The 23,854-nt window shown below is 46.0% G+C and overlaps 1 protein-coding gene across 2 annotated transcripts in view; it reads left to right on the forward strand.

Moving 5' to 3' along the window:
- The window catches only part of LOC142463472 (uncharacterized), a 233,811-nt gene that overhangs the window by 92,921 nt on the left and 117,036 nt on the right, over positions 1–23,854 (forward strand). For both annotated transcript variants that reach the window (XM_075566294.1, XM_075566301.1), the window contains exon 8: positions 6,645–6,709. In XM_075566294.1, the coding sequence (XP_075422409.1) occupies positions 6,645–6,709 (65 nt within the window). The remainder of the gene's footprint in view (positions 1–6,644; positions 6,710–23,854) is intronic.

Consider the following 23,854-nt stretch of genomic DNA (forward strand, 5'->3'; position numbering starts at 1 on the left):
GAACTTTCCGAACTCGTTCAACAATAGTTTCACCAGTTCTCTGGGCGCTTGCTTAAGAATAGAGGGGTTCTCTTGCTGCAGAGCCTGGCGAGCTAGTTCCACCACTGGGTCTTGGATCTGGTGTTGCACCAATTATTTCCAGGGAATGATTTTATCTTCGGTAATGTTCATTCCTTCCCGACCTCGGTAGGCCTGGGGAATGGCTCGGTATTGACACCGTAATGAATCAGCTACTCTTAGCTCTGAGAACGCCACCTGGTCATTGACTACTGCTGCTAGTGAACATAGAGCACGTATGCCAGGCCCTGGAATTTCCTCCCATACCTCCTCATCCATGGTGGGTTGAAGCCCCGGCCTTCGCGACAGGGCGTCGGCCCCTATGTTAGTGGGCCCTGGTTTATACTTAAGGTTGAACCGATAGTTGGCAAGCGCCGCCAACCACCGGTGACCTGTCGCATCCAATTTGGCGGACGTGTTGATGTAAGTCATTGGGTTGTTATCTGTCCTGACTTCAAACTGCACCCCATACAAGTAATCGTGTAGCTTATCCACTACAGCCCATTTGAGAGCTAGAAACTCCAACTTGTGGACAGGGTAGTTCTGCTCGCTTGGAGTCAAGCTTCGACTCGCATACGCCACTGGGTGGAGCCCTGTGTCATGCTTCTGGTGTAACACTGCTCCCAGGCCACTGAAGCTGGCATCCACGTGTAGAACGTATTCTCGGTCGGGGTCGGCATAGGCCAGCACTGGGGCTTGCGTTAGACTGGTTTTCAATTGCAAGAATGCTTGTTCACAAGCAGAGGTCCATTTCTCTCCAAACGGCGTTTGTGCTGTGGTGGTTTTCCTGCCGGTGTCCTCAGGACAGATTTTTAAGAGATTATTCAGGAGTTTAGCTTTGTTTGAGTAGCCCTCCACAAATCGCCGGTAGTAACCGCAGAGCCCCAGGAAGGATCGAAGTTCTTGGACGTTGTTAGGCCGGGGCCAATTCACCACTGCCTCTATCTTCCCTGGGTCGGTGGATATCCCTTCAGCTGATACAATGTGACCCACGTATGTCACGGATGTGCGGCAGAATTTGCACTTATCCAGGGACAGTTTCAGCCCTTCCTTTTGAAGTCGATCCAACACCTTCTTCAGCCGCTCCTCATGCTCATCTAGCGTCTTCCCGAACACTATAATGTCATCCAGATACACCAAGCATTCTTGCGGTTTCAGGTCCCCCAGGGTCTTTTCCATTAGCCTATGAAAGGTGGCAGGAGCCCCGCATATCCCTTGCAGCATGCGGGTGAACTGGTAGAACCCTAGCGGGCAGATGAAGGCCGTTCTCTCCTGATCTTCCAGATCCATGGGTACTTGATAATACCCCGACCTCAAATCTAGTACACTGAACCATTTACTTCCCGTCAAGGTGTTCAAGAGGGCCTCGATGCATGGGAGGATATACTGATCAGGTACCGTACGACTGTTCAAGGTCCTATAGTCCACGCAGAGACATACGGCCCCATTCTTTTTGCGAACCACTACGATGGGTGAGGCATAGGGACTGCGTGATCCTTGAACGATACCAGCTTCCTCAATTTCGGCTAGTAATTTCCTCACCTCTTCCACGTCTCGGGGTGCTATGCGGCGAGAACGTTCCCGGAACGGTGCAGGGTCGCTCAGTCGAATGGTATGGCGGGCGCTGCGACTGCACCCGACTTCCATATCACTTATGGAGAACACCCCCGTTGTTCTTCCAGTTTGGTCTGCAGTCTTCCTTTCCAGTCCTCCATCAAGGGTGAATCTCCGAGTCGTATGCCAATGTGGGGTCACGGCATGGGCGCTCACCTACAGTATTCTCCACCGGGGTTACTGGATATATTCGACCCAATGGTTGCCGGCGGTCAATGCACATGGTGTAGGGAGAAAGGTTCCGCACGTACACCTGGGTTCGAGCCGGAATTTTTCCCGACCACTTCTTTATCGAGGCCAATACTTCGTAGCTGAGTCGCTGGTCATCGCGGGTCGAGCTTTCTAGAGAGAACAGTTGATCCTCCGGACGTCTGGCCGGATAACCACAGGCGGAGATCATAATTCTTCCTTCCCCGGGCGGAATCTCGGTTAGCCCACGCTCTTGACTATACAGCATCCCATGCTCCTCTTCGGTCGCAATCTTACCGCAAACCTCTTGTAGTAACGGGCAAGCAGCTAGAGCCAGCAACGGTGATTCACCCGCTTCCTGCAGATACATGCGGAGCACAGCCTGTACGATGTCTGTGTTGGTCCCCATGATTATCGAGGCGCTGGGATGATCCTGGGGTTCCGGACATACTAAGGCCTCCACCTCCATGGGATGATGCTTGCCTGTGTTCAACTGGGGAATGTCCAGGTGTACCTTCACCCCCCCGTCAATAGGGTAGTCTTCATGGCTCAACCCTCTCAATCGCAAGGAGTCAGCAGATAGTAGCGGCAGCCGGTGCAGGTGTTGATCGTAGACAGGCCAATACACGATGGTCACCTGGGACCCAGTGTCCATCAGCGCAGAGGCGTAGATGCCTTCGATCACCACCTTGACGATGGCCGCTGGCCCGATCCGACTACTCGTCGATGCCGGGGCCGCTGCTTCGCCGGCCTGCGGGGTACACAGCATAGACTTGGCCGGTCGGGGCACCGTTTTCCGTAGGGAGGGGCAGTGCGCTCGAATGTGCCCCATTTTTCCGCAAGCATAGCACTGGAGATGACTGCAGTAGGCGTTGTCTCGGAAGGTCGGCGATGCTCGCCCCGACGCGGGCGCTCCCTGGCGGCTGTAGGCGCTTCAGGGTCCTCCTTTTTCGGGTTCGCATCCCCGGGTGCCTCAGTATTAGCGTGTGCCTTCTTGGTGTCTTTAGCCTCAACCACCGTCTTCTTTCCCGGGGTCAGCTCACGCCCCAGTAGCACTGTCTCATGTGCCTGGACCCGATCCATCAGGTCGTTGAACGCCAGTGCTTGCCCCGGCGTGAACCAGCCGCTGACACGTACCGACACCGGGTGCAAGGGGAGGAGTCCCCTCCGTAGCTGGGTGGTGCGTAGTCCGTTGGCATCCATCTTCTGCACCACCCCCTTCCTCACCAGGGTCCACAGGTCCAGATGCAACCGTCAAAGGAAGTCAGACACCATCTCTCCTTCTTTCTGGGCCAGAGCGTGGAACCTGGCCATCAGCGCAAACGTATCCACAGGAACACCATACACTTTGGTAAGGGAGTAGATGATGCCTGCTGCATCAGCATCCGGATGGTCGTCCCGATAGCAGCGCACCATGTGGGATGCTGGGGGTCGCAGGCACTCAATTATGCGCTGTCTCCGGACGGCATCTGTGCATGACCATTCAGGCAGTACCTGTTCCATGTGATCCAGCCATTCTTCGAATCCGACTTCGTGTGGGTTTGTGGAGTGAAGTGGAGTGGGTTTGTCACCAGAAAAGGCCTTCAGCTTTCGGTATTGGAGGGACTGCATAGTGTGGTGAATGGCTTCCGCGAACACAGGGATGGAGGCGTTATCCGACAGGCTACCTCCAGCAGGGGAATAGGCGTCTAGTCTCGACAGGCTGGTTCTGCTCAGCGCTGGCCTATCGGCCGAGGGGATGAATGACGTGCCTAGACCAATTGCAGCGGGCCATCGAGGGGTCAAACTGCTCTCCGGGGTACGGACAGGGGTGGTCGTGACAGCACTTAACGGACCAGGGTAGCCCCTCTGTGGTGTGGACGCAGCCAGGGGTTCGACAGAATCCACCTGTACTAACGGGCATTGGATGCCGGGGGCGTCAGGAAGGAGTAGAACTGCAGGCAGTGCTTCGGGGCATATATCCCGGTCGGTGACGAATAATATCTTACGCCAATTCTTCTCCCTGTCGTAGTAGTGATCTTGCACTCGGGCACAGTCCAGGAGCGGAAGTTTCCTGACTTGATCAGTCACCGTGCCCAGGGAGAGGGTAGCGGGAACGTGTCCCAGGCTGAAAGCACGTGTCAGGGGATTTTTTTGCCACTGGGCCCACTTGCGCACCTCGGGCTGCAAGGGCACAAACATGGCGGGACGGAAAAAAAATTGATCACAGTGAGAAAAAAATCATGGCCCAAGTCTGAGCTCTCAGCAGCGCCTCCAAATGTAGCCCTTTTTCTGACACTCTAAAGAGACTACGGGTAACTGCACGCACCTGCGGCTCCAGGAGATCTGAGCCTCCGCTAGCTGGGAGCCTGGGGTAACACTTATTAGCGCAGCGCCTCCACTTACCCAGGATCCCCGTGATGTGAGATTCCCCTGGGCAAGAAAAATATACACACTCATATATGATGCAACCAACTTTACAATACTGCATGGTAACCTTAGCACTCTATCATAGCAGTCAACACCTAACTTAACACTTATACTATAACGTTTATCCTTAACTCAGCTAAATGGTAATGTCCTTATAACGTGAGTGGCTCAGCCCCACTCTTCATGAGTATGTCCTTGTCCCGTCACCGCGTGTCCCACACACCGTGTCCTTACACTAATAGAAAGGAGTGCTCTGTGTATTAGGCCTTTGACCACTCACTAGTGTCCCCAAAGAGTTACGTCTAAGGCGGGATCAGCGCCTGTTGACCGGTGTTGGTGCACTTGCTGTAAATACCTTCCGTTCACGGCGGTGACCGGTAACACTTCGAAAAGGATCAGATGATTCCTTGCTTGTCTTTGATGTTCGCAGTGCAGCTGTCTGGTCCCAAGCAGCTCACCAGCAAACCTGCTCCGCACGCTTGTCCCTAACTGTCTACACAATAAGGTGACTGATCGCTACCACTATGGGCGTCCCTGCAGCACAGCAACCTACTGTGGCTCAGGGGTTTTTCCTAAGGGCCTGCGGGGTAAAGCTAGCCTTTGCAGGTGGGCCACGGACCCCCTGCACGCATACACCCTCCTCCTTTACCTTCCGGATCCCCTCTACTAGCGTGGTCTCTCCCCTATGCTTCCCTTTCCTCCTCCCGTAATCCTAGCCTTCTGATTGGCTCCTCACTTCTGGTGACCACTTTAGAGCTCATGGGAGTTGTAGTTCCTCAACAGAGCCTTTCCTTACAGGCCTGTCGTTCGCGCGCTTCCATTGCGCATGCGCGACCTTCCCACTCTCTCAGTGCCCTCTGCCAGATTGCGCAACAACATGGCGGCGCCCTGTATTAACGGCCGCCGCGGAACCTGCCACACTCCCACCGAACACACATATGGTTCCTACCACATCCCTACATATATATCACTCTACTCTTTCCTAGATCTGTCTCAGCATCTCCCCTCATGAAATCCCTCTCCTGGCTTCCGATCAAATCCCGCATCTCACACTCCATTCATCTCCTCACTTTTAAAGCTTTACACTCTTCTGCCCCTCCTTACATCTCAGCCCTAATTACTCGTTATGCACCATCCAGACTCTTGCGTTCTTCTCAAGGATGTCTTCTTTCTACCCCCTTGGTATCTAAAGCCCTCTCCCGCCTTAAACCTTTTTCACTGACTGCCCCACACCTCTGAAATGCCCTTCCCCTCAGTGCCCGACTAGCACCCTCTCTATCCACCTTTTAGACCGACCTTAAGACACACTTGCTTAAAGAAGCATATGAATAGCACTGTGGATATTCTGAACACATGATACATAAAGCTTGCCCCCTGCAGATGCACTTACCAGAACTTCCTCCTACTGTCTCTGTACGTTCTCCCTACCTACCAATTAGACTGTAAGCTCCTCGGGGCAGGGACTCCTCTTCCTTAATGTTACTTTTATGTCTGAAGCACTTATTCCCATGCTCTGTTATTTATATTATCTGTTATTTATTTGATTACCACATGTATTACTACTGTGAAGCGCTATGTACATTAATGGCGCTATATAAATAAAGACATACAATACAATACAATACAATACAATACAATACAATACAATACAATATATACTGTATATATATATTATATATATATATATATATATATATATATATATATATATATATATATATATATATATATATATATATATATATATATATATATATGATTAAACAGTAAAGTAGACAACCACTTGATAAAAACAGATCTGAGGGGGGAAAAAATCGCTATATACTAAACTATTTAGAGATGTAGTGAGACTCACTGTCCCCAGCGCAACAGCCAAAGAAGCAAATGTCCGCAGCGATGGGGACATTGTCTGCCACGATCAAGCTGCGAGGAGTAGGGGGAGGGGCATGCGTCCAAATGGGACAACCTGTAGCGTTAATCCTCCGGTGCTCTGACCACCGCGGCCATGTGACCTTGAGTGGCAGCAGCACTGGAGACAGTAAGGTTAGCTGCATCTGTACACAACTTGTTTCTCTCTCTGGCTCCAGCTGCCATCATCCCAACTGCTGAATATCAGGGGCTTTCGTATTTAGCCGCTGCCAGGCAGCACAGAGAGGCCTACACATAAACAGTGGTATTACAAAGAGGCCAACCCTTCTAACTCCGGGATTAGTGACTGTGTTTTTCTTTAAGAACAATTTGTCCTGGTCCAAGGTATTCCTCTCTATTAACCGCAGCTGAATCAATATTAATGCTGAAACAAAGTGCACCATGTGTTTTCTGAACAATATGATTACTATTTTGTGTGGTTATTGGAATGATATTTTGTCTTTCAGGCTTTTAATGATATCCTAGCTGAAAAGGTACAAGAACAGTACTGCGGTCTCTGTGGCTTCCTAAGGTAACATTTTCATTGTCTAGTAAAATTCAGGCTTTGATTATATATTGTCTGGAGACAACCTAGAAGCAAGGGTTACCACTACTTCTCCAGTTAAAAACCTACACGTGTACTGTATTTATTTTTTAAATTATTTACTATAAATTAGAATGAAATCCCTCCCCCCTTACTGTCAATAAAGCACAAATATTGCTATAAAGATATATAAATAAAATACATCATGAGGTACAGTTACAAAGTTACATAGTAGATGAGGTTGAAAAAAGATATGCGTCCATCAAGTTTAACCTACGCTAAATTTAGACGACAGATACTGTATCCTATATCCGTACTTACAGTATATTAATCCAGAGGAAGGCAAACAAAAAAACCCAGTGACATTTCATCCAATGATATCTCATAAGGGGAAAAATAAATTCCTTCCTGACTCCAAGAATTGGCAATCAGATTACTCCCTGGATCAACATCCTTCCCATGTTTACTTAATTGGTATATCCCTGTATACCTTTCCTTTCTAAAAAGATGTCCAACCTTTTTTTTTAAACAAATCTATTGTATCTGACATCACAGTCTCCATCGGTAATGAATTCCACATTTTAACTGCCCTTACTGTAAAAAAACCTTTATTTTGTTGCTGGTGAAATCTCCTTTCCTCCAACCTTAAGGGATGACCCCGAGTCCTTTGTTCTGTCTTTGGGATTGTTCTTTTGAAAGCTCCTTGTACTGTCCCGAATATATTTGTATATAGTTATCATATCCGCTCTTAGACGCCTCTTTTCTAATGTAAATAAATCTAATTTAGCTAGCCTCTCCTCATAAGTTAGATTGCCCATCCCTTTTATTAATTTGGTGGCTCTTCTCTGCACTCTCCCTAGTTCCATAATGTAATCCATTACAAAATGTTCTACCTCGTTTGTTTTTTCAGAATCAGACTCCCCTGAACCCAGACACATTTCCACTACTTTTTAAATTCTCTTCAACCTGTTTTATGTTAATGTTCTACAGGAGATGTGACCAAACAATGATGATGACACAGTATGATAAAACCCACGTGACTTTACTCTTTTGTAGCTGAAAGCACAGGGACATTAATTGGACATTCGACCCCTTGTTTTAGAAACATTGGGTGTCTATATATCATTGCAGAAGAAAGTGTTTTGATGCATTACTCCAGTGTTTTTCAACAGAGGTTCCTAGGAACCCTTGGGTTCCCCGGGAATCCCTAAAGGGTTCCCTGCAATTTTCAGGTCATTTGAAAATTGTACCAAATACAGAAGATTTTACAATGCATCTGACCTCAGACGTGCTATTAGAGAGGGTTGGGGTTCCTCAGGATTTCATATTATAATGGGGTTCCTTAACCAAAAAAGGATTGAAAAAAGTTTTTAAAAAACACTGCACTACTCTGTCTTTTGGAGCACAGTTGCATCACATGTAAGAACAGTTACTTATATCTGATGCAGAATTGTAGGTTAACACCACTAGATTTTTTTTTTATGGGGTTTGGGTCAAATAAAAGTGAAAAAGAATGGTGCGTTCCCACGAGCAGGGAGCTCATTACCTTCTGTATCTGTATTTGTGCACGTTTGTTCTTAATTGGTATGTCATTCTGTTTATGTAATATACATAACTTTGTACCATTGTACCATACGGTGGAATATGTTGGTGCTTTACAAATAAACAATAATTAAGTAATGTCCTAGAACAGGACTGTTTATTTTCTGTGTACTTTATCTGCTCTCAGGCTGCCAGCTCTCCCCAGGAAAAGTGTCATGTTTTCCCTGTTCAAGCAGCCAGTGCTACTGTGAAATTGCAACATAGTTGTTACATATCACATTTTCCACAGCCATTAGTCAGTTGCCCTGGCAACCTCCCAATGCTCATAGTTTAAGATTGGTTTAGCCTTCTCCCCCTACCCTTCTCTGTATATTGTTATGCCCCTTGGCTTGTTCCTATCTGGAAAGGAAAGTGTGCTCTCTCTCTCTCTTTTCAACAGCAGCCAAAGTGAGAAGGCACATCTTCCACTGCTCCCTTAGAAAAGGATTCCTTTATACCTTCCCCTGATAATAAAAAAAGCACTACCTTTCAATAGGATACTTCTCCTCACGAGAGACATTTCCTACCACAAACTTACTTAAAAGTACTTTTATATTTCTGTTAACCCCACTCAATAAAGTTGAAGAAAATAGAAGGACTTTGTGTGCTTTAAAAAGGTGATGAGTTTATTCTACATGGATCTTCTCACCTGCTACAAGTGAGCCTGGATCCAGAATAAGTTATAATCCCTGAAGAACAGGGCGTTACTGGCCAATAATGTTATTTATGTATCTATATCTTTATTTATATAGTGCCATCCATGTACATAGCGCTTCACAGCATTAACACAAGTGACATAATATAATATAATGGGAATAAGCGCTTGAAGCATGAAAGTAACATTAGGAAAAGGGAGCGCCTGCCCTGAAGAGCTTACAATCTAAGTGGAAAGTACTGTAGGAATAACGTACAGAGACAGTAAGAGGGTGTTCTGGTAAGTGCGTCTGCCAAGGTCAATGTAAGAGATGTATAGTATCAGCCACGGACCTACCCATATGCTTCATTAATGAGGTGTTTTAAGATGGTTGGGTATTAACATCTATTATTCTTACTTTCGCTATTGTATCTCTATTATTTAGGATTGTGTCACAATTGGTGGTACTTGATTGGCATGATAACAGTTTAATGAATACTCCCCCTGGTTCCCAAAGACTTTGGGCAAATTCACAATTGTTCCTGTTTTTTATATCTCGCCTTATAAAATGTGCTTGCCTTTTCACGTGCTGTTGAAGGCAAGTGTGGTGCTTGATAAAAAAATAATAATAAAATAAAAAATAAAATGAATCATTCGTTTAAGCTCTCAGGAAAAGATACTGTACAGCAATTACCTTTGCTTTCTAAAAGGTCCACAAGGGGGCATGTGAAGATTATTTTAGACTCGAACAAGGCATATTTAAGGGAATAATTTTGTTGAGCTGGGTTATATGTACCCCGCATCATAGAAAGATGATGCCATGCCATGATAATTGCATGCTAAATGTCATGCCAGGTCAGCACCTATATCATATTGAGATAACATACAAATATAATATGTTTAAACTAGCCGATAAACAAAAATGGGACTTAAAGAAGCAATCTCATAAATGATCAACTAACATAAAACAACTCCACTGACCTAAAGGAAGGGCAATGTCAAAAAAATAAAAATACATTAGCAAAAAGTCCAAACAGAGAGACTGGGAAATGTGTCAATTTTCAGCATTATATGTTTATTCAAATGGTGCAGGGGATTGTAAGGGCATGAACTAGAACTTCACACCACCCCTGCAAGCTCAGAACCCAAACCCACCACGCCATGTATACAGTACTGAACTAGAACTTCACACCACCCCTGCAAGCTCAGAACCCAAACCCACCACGCCATGTATACAGTACTGAACTAGAACTTCACACCACCCCTGCAAGCTCAGAACCCAAAGCCACCACGCCATGTATACAGTACTGAACTAGAACTTCACACCACCCCTGCAAGCTCAGAACCCAAACCCACCACGCCATGTATACAGTACTGAACTAGAACTTCACACAACCCCTGCAAGCTCAGAACCCAAACCCACCACGCCATGTATACAGTACTGAACTAGAACTTCACACCACCCCTGCAAGCTCAGAACCCAAACCCACCACGCCATGTATACAGTACTGAACTAGAACTTCACACCACCCCTGCAAGCTCAGAACCCAAACCCACCACGCCATGTATACAGTACTGAACTAGAACTTCACACCACCCCTGCAAGCTCAGAACCCAAACCCACCACGCCATGTATACAGTACTGAACTAGAACTTCACACCACCCCTGCAAGCTCAGAACCCAAAGCCAACACACCATGTATACAGTAATGAACTAGAACTTCACACCACCCCTGCAAGCTCAGAACCCAAACCCACCACGCCATGTATACAGTACTGTATCTGTGTCAAAAGGAGTGATACTGGGATTATGATCTCAAGTAATATACCAAAATAACCACACCAAGGTATCCCCTCTCTTGCAAGTCCTAACACTACTGTACCTATAAAAAGCTCTTCTAACCTCTCTAATGGAGGAAGAACTGTCTTAATAGACATTCACTGGTGCATAGCAAGACCTGCCATTTAAAAGTGGGATGAATTAGCTTAAAACCAAGGAGGAGTATGTAATGGGCAAAGAGTTATAATGACAATACACGGTTACATTAAATGAACAGAGGTTATACATTCAAGTTAAAAACATTTCATGGACAGTTAGAGATAGTATATGTTTTTGGAAGCATTTCAAACATAAGCGAACGGCAGCAATGGGGAGACATGTGTGGTCTCATATCACAAAGGGATTGCCTCCAGCTGCCAATAGACCCACCCAGCAAAAACGCAGGGGGAGGGGGGAGGGGGGAGGGGAGAAGGTGACGTATTTTAGGTTCCTCAAGCTGTGTCTGTCTTTTCTTGATGAAATTAACCCTGTTCACGCTGGCTTAGTGGACATGAGCAGGGAAAGGGAAGCATGGTGGGTAGACCTGTTTGGGAAGCTGCCTTTGGGGAGACTCATGTGGTCTCATATCAAAGAGAGTCCTGACGTGCAAGTGGGGATGTATCTGAGTAGTGAGGGTCAAGTGCTCACCTTCTCCGTGTCCACTATTCAATATGCTGTGAAGCCTTTCTCCAAGAACTTCTCCATGTCTTTGGGCACGGAGCTCACAGCTTCTCTGACTTGGAGAAGCGGCTTTACATCATATTGAATGGGCGCCTGGTTGACCATGTCTTGACACTGCGCACTGTGCACTTCCACAGTATGTGTCTGCTACTTTCACATTCAGGGTCGTATTTGCTAAGCAGTGCTATTTCATAAGACGCCTTCCCATGCCAGATGATTCCTTACAGCTTATGCACGAGAATTGACCACATGGGGTCTTCTGGAATTTTATGGTGTCATATCCATCCCTGAGGAAGGTCACATGTAGCTGACCGAAACGTCGGATGTAGTGCCTTGGTTTTTGTTACCTCAAAATATTGTCATTTCAACTTGGCTGTGTGCTGTCTCTTCTTTCCGGATGAAGATCTGGTAATATCTGCTGTTTCAATATCGCATATGGGATAAGCATCAGTGTTTCATTGTTTACAGAGTGCCTGCTGCCTTGTTTCATTTGTGTATATATATATTGTGACAGAAACCAGGGGATGGTAATAAATTCCATATATAGGGCTCCCAGGATACTGAACAGTTTCTATCCTGTCTGGCCTGGGAGTGCAGCCTTATAATACATGCACTCCATCCCACAGTTTGGCAAGCGCTGGAACTGAGGGATTTCTGTCACCTGTCATGCTAATTAGAAATCAGGTATGTAAGACTGATTTCCTGGTTGCTCTTGTCTCTTCTCCAGAGCCTGGAAGGCTGCTGAACACAGTGGGGAGAAGCCTCTTCCCCACACAGGTTCAATCGTTCTGTTCATTTGGCTAAGTCTGCAAAAGTACCTTGTTTTGTTGTTGGAAAGTGGAAAAGCCACTTCCACCCTGAGTTAGGGAAATCTAAGTTAAGTTATCGCTCAGGTGAGCAGTTTTTGTTTTGATGTGTTTTGTTGTATGCACTGTGGCAGTCTCAGTGCCTGGGACTGAATAAACCAGGCCCAGCCTGTTTAAAGGAACAGTACGTGACGCCTCCTCATTTAACCTACCCCAAAAGACCGTGTTCTAACCGTCCCGGACAAGCGGCGGAGCCCCGGAGTAAGCTGTTTGTCACATATGGTGGAGAATGCGGGCAGAGCACTAGGGGGTCTGCGGGTTAAAGAACTTTAAAGGAGAAAAAAAAAAAAAAAGTTTTTTTCTCTCTCTCCAAACAAGATGGAAGACGTGGTGAGTGCGCTGGTACGCAATGTCGCTGTCCAGAGAGACGCGAATGAAGCCCAGCAACAGGCGAGTGAAACCCAGCGACAGCTGTTAATAAACCAGCAAGAGACTAATGCAATCCTGCAACAGGCGAATGCAAACCAGCAAGAGACAAACCGCTTGCTGAGAGAGGAGCAACAGCGGTTCGCCCAGGGCTTACAGCAGGAACTCGAGATCCTGAGGGGGACTATCAGTAACCTTCCACTGGCAGCGGCAGCCCCAGTTCCGAAAATGACCAGGGCAAGCCACTACCTTCAGAAGATGGGACCCTCGCATGATGTGGAAGCCTATCTTCTCACGTTTGAACGCACGGCACAGAGAGAGGGATGGCCAGAAGCTGAGTGGGCTGGTCTAATCGCACCCTTCCTAAGCGGCGAACCCCAGAAGGCTTACTTTGATCTAGAGCCAGCCGAAGCTAACGTCTATGCAAAATTGAAGTTCGAGATCCTCGCCCGCCTCGGCGTAACCACGGCTGTTCGCGCCCAAAGGTTTCACGCATGGTCCTTCACGATGGATAAAGCCACCCGAAGCCAGATGTATGACCTCATTCACCTCGCCCGGAAGTGGCTACAACCCGAGATCAACTCAGCAAGCCACATCGTGGAACGGTTGGTCATGGACCAGTTCTTGAGGAAACTTCCCTCTGCCTTACGCCATTGGGTCAGTCGGAGTGACCCCCACAATGCGGATGAGCTTGTGGCCCTCGTAGAAAGGTACAATGCAGCAGAAGAGCACCCGCAACCCACAGTCGTGGAGCAACCCCACTACCCGAGGTTCCAGGACTCTTCCAGAGACGGTAAAAGGGTACCGGGGTTAAGGGGAGCTGAAGAGCGGCGACCACCTTCACGCAGCACCAGCAACAGTGGTTCGCACACTAAGGGCAATAGCCAACATGGGGAGCCGGGAAAAGGCTCTAAGTGGGACACAGACTATGTACCTAAATGTGTAAATTGTCATGAGAGGGGCCACACAGCAAAAATCTGCCCACTAAATGATGAGCCAATGCAATGCAACAGCGTGGAACCTTATTCGCTGTTGTCCCAATGTATGCGCCCTAGCCCAGAGGACCCCTTGAATAACCATCTGTGGGCATTTGTAAAGGTTAATGGTAAGAGGGTTCGGGCACTTCTGGACTCTGGGAGCATGGTCACACTAGTGTCCGAATACCTCTTGCCCATTAAGAAGAAACAGGGAAACAGTTCACAAAGAATGGCAATTTGTTGTATACATGGGGATAATCATGAATATTCCACTGTTGATGTTTTTTTTTAAACAGAGTTTGGTTCTTTAGATTTCAAGGTGGGTATTGTACCCAAACTGGCACATGATGTGTTAATAGGGACCGACTTTCCCCATTTTCTAAAAATGTGGTCCCCCGCTCAGAATAGCGCCCAGAGTTCAATAGCGGACCATAATGAAGTATTAGAAGAAATAAATCCTTTCCCGTTTTCAGAAATGGAGGTTGACGAGGGCCCAAATAAGAAGGGGGAAAAGGAGGAGTGCTGTAAAATTCCCTTCCCCATCACTACTTTGGTAGGGAATACCCCAAATCAGGATGTTGATCAGACACTTACCACCCCAGAACCGGATAAGACCCTCGCTGACCTAGAGGTCAGTCCTGGGAGTTTTAAGAAGGCCCAGTGGGAGGACCCCACATTAGCGGTAGCAAGGGGAAATATACGGGACCAGAATAGTACTCCTGGCCAACCAGATAGGTCGCTTGCTTACCCCTACTTCGAGGTAGAGAACGACCTAGTATATCGGGTTGATAAAAGGAAATCAGTTACAACTAAACAATTGTTGGTACCACGGACATTCCGTAATGTAGTATTACACCTCGCACATAGTCACCCATTGGGGGGACACCTAGGGGTGGAAAAGACAAAAGAAAAGGTTCTCCGAAGCTTCTATTGGCCTGGGGTTCTGGCAGAAATTACGAATTATTGTTCCTCATGCCCAGCATGTCAGATCACCGCCCCGTTCAAGGCGTACCGCAGCCCATTGGTACCCCTTCCCATAATAGAGGTACCATTTGACCGGATTGCTATGGATCTAGTAGGACCCCTAATAAAGTCTGCTAGGGGACATCAGCATATATTGGTAATATTAGATTATGCCACCCGATATCCGGAGGCAGTTCCCCTACGTAGCACCTCTGCCAAAAACATAGCAAAAGAGTTAGTAGTTCTGTTTTCCCGGGTTGGAATTCCTAAAGAGATTCTATCTGACCAGGGAACACCATTTATGTCCCAAGTAACAAAAGAGTTATGTAAACTCCTAAAAATCAAGCATCTCAGAACCTCAGTCTATCATCCACAAACAGATGGTTTAGTGGAAAGGTTCAATAAAACCTTAAAGAGCATGTTACGGCGGGCGGTCGATAAAGATGGGAAAAACTGGGATTGTTTGTTACCGTACCTGTTATTTGCCATTAGGGAAGTTCCCCAATCATCCACAGGCTTCTCCCCGTTTGAACTATTGTATGGCCGACACCCAAGGGGCTTACTGGATATAGCCAAAGAGACTTGGGAACACGAGGTTACCCCTTACAGAAGTGTAATAGAGCATGTTGCCCAGATGCAGGACCGCATTGCTGCAGTCCTACCCATAGTGAGGGAACACATGGAGAAATCTCAAGAAGCACAGAGGAATACGTATAATAAGGGTGCTAGGGTCAGAATTTTTTTTCCAGGTGATAGGGTACTAGTTCTGGTTCCCACCGTGGAAAGTAAATTCCTTGCTAAATGGCATGGGCCATATGACGTCTTGGAAAGAGTGGGAGAAGTAAATTATAGGGTAAGACAGCCAGGTAGGAGGAAACCTGAGCAAATTTACCATATAAACCTACTCAAGCCCTGGAAAGATAGAGAAGTCTTGTCAACCCTAGTAACCCCAGGTCCGTCAGAGAGTCAAGAAACTGACCCAGAGGTTAGCATAGCTGAAACCCTGTCCGTTCATCAGAAACAAGAGGTTCAGAATTTAGTGAGCAGAAACAAAGAAATCTTCTCTACACAGCCAGGTAGAACTAGCGTAATTGAACATGACCTAGTCTCTGAACCGGGGGTCCGAGTTAACCTTAAACCGTACCGAATCCCAGAGGCCAAAAGAGAGGCTATAAGTTTAGAGGTTAAAAAAATGCTAAAACTAGGCGTAATTGAGGAATCCCAAAGTGGGTGGAACAGCCCTATAGTCTTAGTCCCAAAGCCAGATGGTACAACAAGGTTTTGTAATGACTACCGGAAACTAAACGCGGTGTCAAAATTTGATACTTACCCTATGCCCAGGGTAGATGAACTTGTAGAGAGACTGGGCAAAGCCCGATATCTCACAACCCTAGACCTAACAAAAGGGTACTGGCAGGTTCCCCTCACAGAAAGGGCAAAAGAAAAGACAGCCTTTTCAACCCCAGACGGCCTCTTTTAGTATAGGGTGCTGCCTTTTGGCTTACATGGAGCTCCCGCCACATTCCAGAGAATGATGGATAAAATTTTAAAACCACATGCTCGGTATGCTGCTGCCTACCTGGATGATGTGGTAATCCATAGTGAAGATTGGCAATCCCACCTTCCAAAGGTCCAAGCTGTGCTCGACGCAGTTCGGTCTGCTGGACTAACTGCTAACCCCGCTAAATGCACCATTGGTCTGGAGGAGGCCAAGTATCTGGGGTATTCTATTGGCAGAGGTTTACTCAAACCCCAAACACTCAAAGTGGAGGCGATACAAGGTTGGCCAAGGCCAGTTACAAAAAAACAAGTAAGGACCTTTTTGGGGTTAATTGGGTACTATAGAAGGTTTATTCCCAATTTTGCGACTAAGGCAACCCCACTAACCGACCTCACAAAAGCAAGAGGACCGCTTATGGTAAAGTGGTCCCCCGAAACCGAACAGGCCTTTAGAAGCCTGAAAGAAGCTCTCTGTGCCCAACCAGTGTTGGTCACACCTGACTTCTCCAAAGAGTTCGTAGTCCAAACCGACGCATCTGAGGTAGGGCTGGGGGCGGTACTCTCCCAGGAGTCTCAAGGTGAGGAACACCCCATCCTTTATTTAAGTTGGAAACTAAATCCCCAGGAGAAGAATTACTCCATAGTAGAGAAAGAGTGTCTCGCAATAAAGTGGGCTGTAGAGACGCTCAAATACTACCTGTTGGGGAGAAAATTCCGGTTGGTCACAGATCATGCACCCCTTACCTGGATGTGTCAAAACAGGGAAAAGAATGCTAGAGTGACCAGGTGGTTCCTAAGCCTACAACCCTTTAAATTTTCTGTGGAACACAGGTCAGGGCACAAACATGGCAATGCTGACGGGTTGTCAAGGATGCACTCCCTAATATCCATGGTCGCTCATCCCTCGGGGTCTGAGCTGGGGGGGAGGATATGTGACAGAAACCAGGGGATGGTAATAAATTCCATATATAGGGCTCCCAGGATACTGAACAGTTTCTATCCTGTCTGGCCTGGGAGTGCAGCCTTATAATACATGCACTCCATCCCACAGTTTGGCAAGCGCTGGAACTGAGGGATTTCTGTCACCTGTCATGCTAATTAGAAATCAGGTATGTAAGACTGATTTCCTGGTTGCTCTTGTCTCTTCTCCAGAGCCTGGAAGGCTGCTGAACACAGTGGGGAGAAGCCTCTTCCCCACACAGGTTCAATCGTTCTGTTCATTTGGCTAAGTCTGCAAAAGTACCTTGTTTTGTTGTTGGAAAGTGGAAAAGCCACTTCCACCCTGAGTTAGGGAAATCTAAGTTAAGTTATCGCTCAGGTGAGCAGTTTTTGTTTTGATGTGTTTTGTTGTATGCACTGTGGCAGTCTCAGTGCCTGGGACTGAATAAACCAGGCCCAGCCTGTTTAAAGGAACAGTACGTGACGCCTCCTCATTTAACCTACCCCAAAAGACCGTGTTCTAACCGTCCCGGACAAGCGGCGGAGCCCCGGAGTAAGCTGTTTGTCACAATATATATAGACCATACGATACCGGTTGCAACACGACATCAAGGGACAGCACGCAGGTAAGTAAATCATAAATTTTCTATATTTGATAGACACAAAAACCGACGTTTCTGTCCCCCAGTGGGACCTTGCTCAAGGACTGGGGGACCGAAACGTCGTTTTTTGTGTCTACTATCAAATATAGAAAATTTATGATTTACTTACCTGCGTGCTGTCCCTTGATGTCGTGTTTCAACCGGTATCGTATGGTCTGCTTTATGGGATAAGCACCAAAACTTATTTACTTGCAAATGGTGTGCCGGCTGTGCATTGGATTATATATATATATATATATATATATAAAAATATATATATATATATATATATTTTTTTTTAAAGATATTCTGTAGTTTGGTGCAAAAAACACTGCCTTTGAAGGGAGAACATCTAATTTGAATCCAAGAGACTCCTTGTGCTAATTGCTAATTGGGCAATTATAGTAGCTTAATCTACCCCAAACATCAAGCTCCACGATTTACATTGTTAGCACTTCGGAGCAGGAACTTGCTGTACCTCGAAACTTCTAGGTACAGTGCTGTGTATATTGCCAGATTTATATAGCTATTAATGAAAACATATTATTTCTTTTTCACAAGAAAAAGTCTTTTTAGTATAAATGTGTACCGCAACATGAAGCAGATACCAAATACAAAGTCCAAAAAAAGAAAAATGTCTGCTTTGTAAAATGTATTTCAAAAAGGTTTGGAAAGGAAATACTTTTTTTAAGTCACCTTTTTAAGTTAATGGAGTAAATCCCGAGCCAAATTAATAAGTCATATACTGTAGCGCAATCTTACATGTACAGTAATGTACATTAATGTGTATGTAGAATGAACACTTGGTGGCAGTATCATTATCTATAACAGCTGTAGAGAAATTGTTATTTTACTTAGTGGGGAATATGAAACTGAAATCATTGTCATTAGCATATAAATGATAGGTGGATAATGAGAGATTTGACAGAAATAATGTGTTTTATTTGTGATACCCTAGAAAACTTATTCGGGAAATATATATTTTCTAAATGCTTTTGATATGTTATGCTTGAGTGAATTACATGGAGCAAATCTGATTTTAACAGCATTTTGTTACAAAGCTTTTGAACACTTCAATTATGGCAGTATGTTTATAATTCTTAATGTGCGCCTTAATATAGAATTATTTTTGTAATGAAAAATGGTTCATTTTAAGACATGTATCAGATACCCAGGGTGCACACAATGAGCTATTATAATTCAATACAAAGTTTTATTTTCTTACTAACCTGATGTGCCATTATGAGTGAATATTTAATAAAAAGTTTTCTTGATCATTTTTTGTTGAAGGAGCATTTCAAGAACGAGTTACTAATACTTTGGGAATGTATGCCAAATGTTACTTTGTATTATTAATTAATTGCAGTTAGTATGTTTTTTTTTTTTACATAACACTATGGGGGTAATTCTATAAAATCCTAAACGACTTTTCAGGTGGTTCAGGCGAAAATCCCTATTGACTTGAATAGGGATTTTCCTCTGAAAACGGGTTGAACGTCTGCTTCAGACTACAGAATAAAGTCAGCAGGTAATAGGAAACGGAGTTCCTAAATTCCGTGCTCAGCTGTAGGGCGTCACTATTAGCATAAATATAATAAAAGTCTCAAATATACATCAAAATAGCAGGGAAAACCCACTCTCTTGGCTCATATGTGATCCGTGTCTCTGTAATTGCCTCCTAAAGGTGTGGGGGACCTGTGTAGATAGGTATGAGTCAGTAATAAATGTCTGACCTCCTAGTTTCTTGTCCGGGATGGGAAGGGAGCGAAGATAGCAGGGATACGCCATGAAAAATAAAAAATAAATGCATACAATAGTGTAATAAGTTCTTTTCAATCTGGATAAAACATGTATGTCTTGGCTCTATAGCAATGCCTACTTACAGCAGGTCAAAAGGTAAAAAGCATTGATCTACACAGCAGGTAGAAAGGTGTCAGGATCTTCAGGAACAACAGCCCAGGTTTACAGCATAAGAAATCAGCACCTCAGCTCAGACGTCAGTAGATGTGAGTGGATCAGAGACATGCAAAGGAAAGGCAGACCATAGTGTCGATCGTGCATAAAATTTATATAAACAAACAACAAATTTTTAGGAATTGTACTCACATTGTGTACATAATCATAATTCACATAAGGCTTTACTTGAGGCAAATGGAGTGCTGGTTCAGTGTGGAGCAGCTCACCGGGGATCTTCTCCTTAGACTCACAACAGACCGGGTGGGAGATGGCGTCTGACGTCACATCCGCTGTTGGGGTGACGGCATCCGGTCTTGGAGGCAAACGGTGGGGGAACTCAGCAACTCTGAAGCCTTCAGTAGAAAGAGCAGCTGCAGCAATGAAAGTGGCTCTACGCGTTTCGTCGTACTAGACAACTTCCTCAGGAGCATTGCTCCAGGGGGACGTGCATTACTGTGAAACTAGGAGGTCAAACTTAAAGTGATTTGTTACCGGCGCTAACCACACCCAATCTGTGATAAAATAGTGCACAAAATTAAAATTCAAAATAAAATGTGTCAAGGTGATCACTGATCAAATTCTCAACCTTCCAGGAATGTGTACAGATTCCTTTCAATAGTAGCTTGTCCGGGATGGGAAGGGAGCGAAGATAGCATTGCTCCTGAGGAAGTTGTCTAGTACGACGAAACGCGTAGAGCCACTTTCATTGCTGCAGCTGCTCTTTCTACTGAAGGCTTCAGAGTTGCTGAGTTCCCCCACCGTTTGCCTCCAAGACCGGATGCCGTCACCCCAACAGCGGATGTGACGTCAGACGCCATCTCCCACCCGGTCTGTTGTGAGTCTAAGGAGAAGATCCCCGGTGAGCTGCTCCACACTGAACCAGCACTCCATTTGCCTCAAGTAAAGCCTTATGTGAATTATGATTATGTACACAATGTGAGTACAATTCCAAAAAATTTGTTGTTTGTTTATATAAATTTTATGCACGATCGACACTATGGTCTGCCTTTCCTTTGCATGTCTCTGATCCACTCACATCTACTGACGTCTGAGCTGAGGTGCTGATTTCTTATGCTGTAAACCTGGGCTGTTGTTCCTGAAGATCCTGACACCTTTCTACCTGCTGTGTAGATCAATGCTTTTTACCTTTTGACCTGCTGTAAGTAGGCATTGCTATAGAGCCAAGACATACATGTTTTATCCAGATTGAAAAGAACTTATTACACTATTGTATGCATTTATTTTTTATTTTTCATGGTGTATCCCTGCTATCTTCGCTACCTTCCCATCCCGGACAAGCTACTATTGAAAGGAATCTGTACACATTCCTGGAAGGTTGAGAATTTGATCAGTGATCACCTTGACACATTTTATTTTGAATTTTAATTTTGTGCACTATTTTATCACAGATTGGGTGTGGTTAGCGCCGGTAACAAATCACTTTAAGTTTGACCTCCTAGTTTCACAGTAATGCACGTCCCCCTGGAGAAAGACACTAGTAGTATTGAACACCCAGACCGTAATAAACGGAATGGGGTACTGTCACGCCTGTATGCCCGCAGACCAAGCTAGACCCCAGTACTGAGGTGGGAACGGTATGATACCACACACCCACAGCAGTGGGAGCAAGCCCGGAGTGTTTATTTATTTATTTATTATTTATTTATAAAATATTTTACCAGGAAGTAATACATTGAGAGTTACCTCTCGTTTTCAAGTATGTCCTGGGCACAGAGTAAAACAAATAATACATGGTTACAAGTACAGTTACATAAATGAACAGGGTATGCATTATATACAAGACATTGCGTGCACAGTTAAAGAAAATATATATTATGAGCGTATGAAACAGTTACAGACCAGGTTAAAATGTGAGACAGCCTTAGATTTGAAAGAACCTAAACTGGTGGTGGATGTGAGAGTCTCTGGTAGGTTGTTCCAGTTTTGGGGTGCACGGAAGGAGAAGGAGGAACGTCCGAATACTTTGTTGAGCCTTGGGACCATGAACAGTCTTTTGGAGTCAGATTTCACATAAGTGCTGCATGTGGTAGGGGTGAGGAGCTTGTTCAGATAGATGGGTAGCTTGCCCAGAAAGTATTTGAAGGCAATACAGGAAAGGTGAACTTTGCGCCTAGACTCTAGTGTTGACCAATCTAGTTCTTTGAGCATTTCGCAGTGCTTGTGTTGTAGTTGCATTGGAGAAAAAAACGACAAATTGAATTGTAGAGGGTGTCAAATTTGCTAAGGTGGGTTTGAGGAGCCGAGCCATATACTATGTCTCCATAGTCAATAATTGGCATTAGCATCTGCTGTGCGATACGCTTTCTGACCAGGAGACTTAGGGAGGATTTGTTCCTGTAAAGTACCCCTAGTTTGGCATAGGTCTTGGTTGTCAGGGTATCAATGTGCACCCCGAATGTTAAGTGGTAGTCAAACCATAAGCCCAGGTATTTAAAACTAGTGACAGGTGTTAGGGTGGTGTTAGCGTTGGTTCTAATCAGGAGCTCAGTCACTGGAAGCTTTACAAATTTAGTCTTGGGAGTGGTAAAGCATTGCGGGGCCTGTTGGAAGAGTTGTTAGTGTATACTTGCAACACTTGGGGGATGTCCATGAGAATAGTCGTGTCCGTTTGCCAATATTCAGGGATCCAGAGGGTAGAGTCGTCAGAAGGCAAGCCAGGTCCTAGGAAGCCAGAGGTCAACGGAGTCGTATGTGTAGCAAGGTTCAAAGGGATACCAGAGAGCAGAGTAGTCCAGGGTAAGCAGGGGTCAAAGCCAGGGAAATCCAAAGTAAAACAGGAGCAGGTAATCACAGGAGCACAGAGGAAGCACAGCATAGGTCAGGTACACACAGGGAAACAGGAACTATGCAGAGCGAGGAAGGGTGGAAAGACAGGGATTATAAAGGAAGGTGCACCAATGACAGAGAGGGGAGGAGTAGAGAGAGAAGTGGGTCTATTTTGATCTGGTTTGAAACTGATTGGCCGGCGAAGCCGGCCAATTCAGTTGAACAGCAATTCTACTTGTTGCCAAATAGAACAAAGAAAAACCAGTCAAACAAATATATAAATGAAACCAACAAGTGCACTGTAAAAAGTGCACTTATAGCAGAAGGGTTAATTCAAAAGAACCCATGAAGGGGGATACCGAGCAGAGCACCCCGCCTAACGCCCACTGGGAGGCAAACTCTGAAACCGTCCCAGTGGACTCGGCGTACGAATACTCTGCCCGAATACGGGAGTGATCCAGCACCCGGAACATGACCACGATGTTCGTTGGGACCCTCCCCTCCAAACACTGCTTCCTGGTTCTACAAATGGCTACCTTAGCCAATGCCAGGAGCAGGTTGATCAGGAGATTCCTAGGCATATCGATCCGGGACACTGGGCACCCAAAAATAAAAAGATGAGGGGAGGAGTGTAGCCAGAACGGCAGGAGAATGCTCCTCAAGAAGGAGAAGAGGGGCTGCAGTCTGGCGCAACTCGAATAAATGTGATATACGGACTCCCGCTCGCCACAAAAGGGACACACACCACTCCCTGTCCACCCTCCTCCAAAGGAAGGCACGCAACTCCCGCAGAGACCCAATGCTTCCTCATCCAGAGAAAATCCATCAACCTCCTCTGGATCTTGTTGATAAATTCGGGGGTTGGACCCATGGCTATCAGCCGGTGCCATAACTGACTGGACACCAGCTGATTAATCACCAGGGTTCTTCCCCTGAGGGAAAGCATTCTCGACAGATACACCCCAGACGAGCAATGACCCGTTCTTCAAGATCACTGAAGTTTTCCGGGGCCGGGTTCTCCTCAGCAGACAGGTAGACTCCCAGATACTTGAGAGTATCACTCTCCCACGAGACATTCCGAAACGCGGGGGCAAGGAGTCCACCTGTAAAGGACCCACCATAATGCCGGAGCACTTGGACCAGTTGATCCGAGCAGAAGAGGCCGCGGTGTAGACCTCTTGGCACGCTTGTGCCCGCTCTAGATCATCTAGGTCCTGGGCCACAAGGAGCACATCATCGGCATAAGCCGACAGGACTACCCACATGTCGGGCTCCCGCAGCACCAGCCCAGTGAGCCTCCTCCTTAGTAGGCAGAGGAAGGGCTCAATGGCCAGCGTGTACAGTTGTCCAGACAGGGGGCACCCTTGACGTACTCCCCGACCAAACACAAAAGGTGCCGTCAGGGACCAGTTGATCTTCACCA

The sequence above is a fragment of the Ascaphus truei genome, chromosome 1 (assembly GCF_040206685.1).
Source record: "Ascaphus truei isolate aAscTru1 chromosome 1, aAscTru1.hap1, whole genome shotgun sequence".
NCBI lineage: Eukaryota > Metazoa > Chordata > Amphibia > Anura > Ascaphidae > Ascaphus > Ascaphus truei.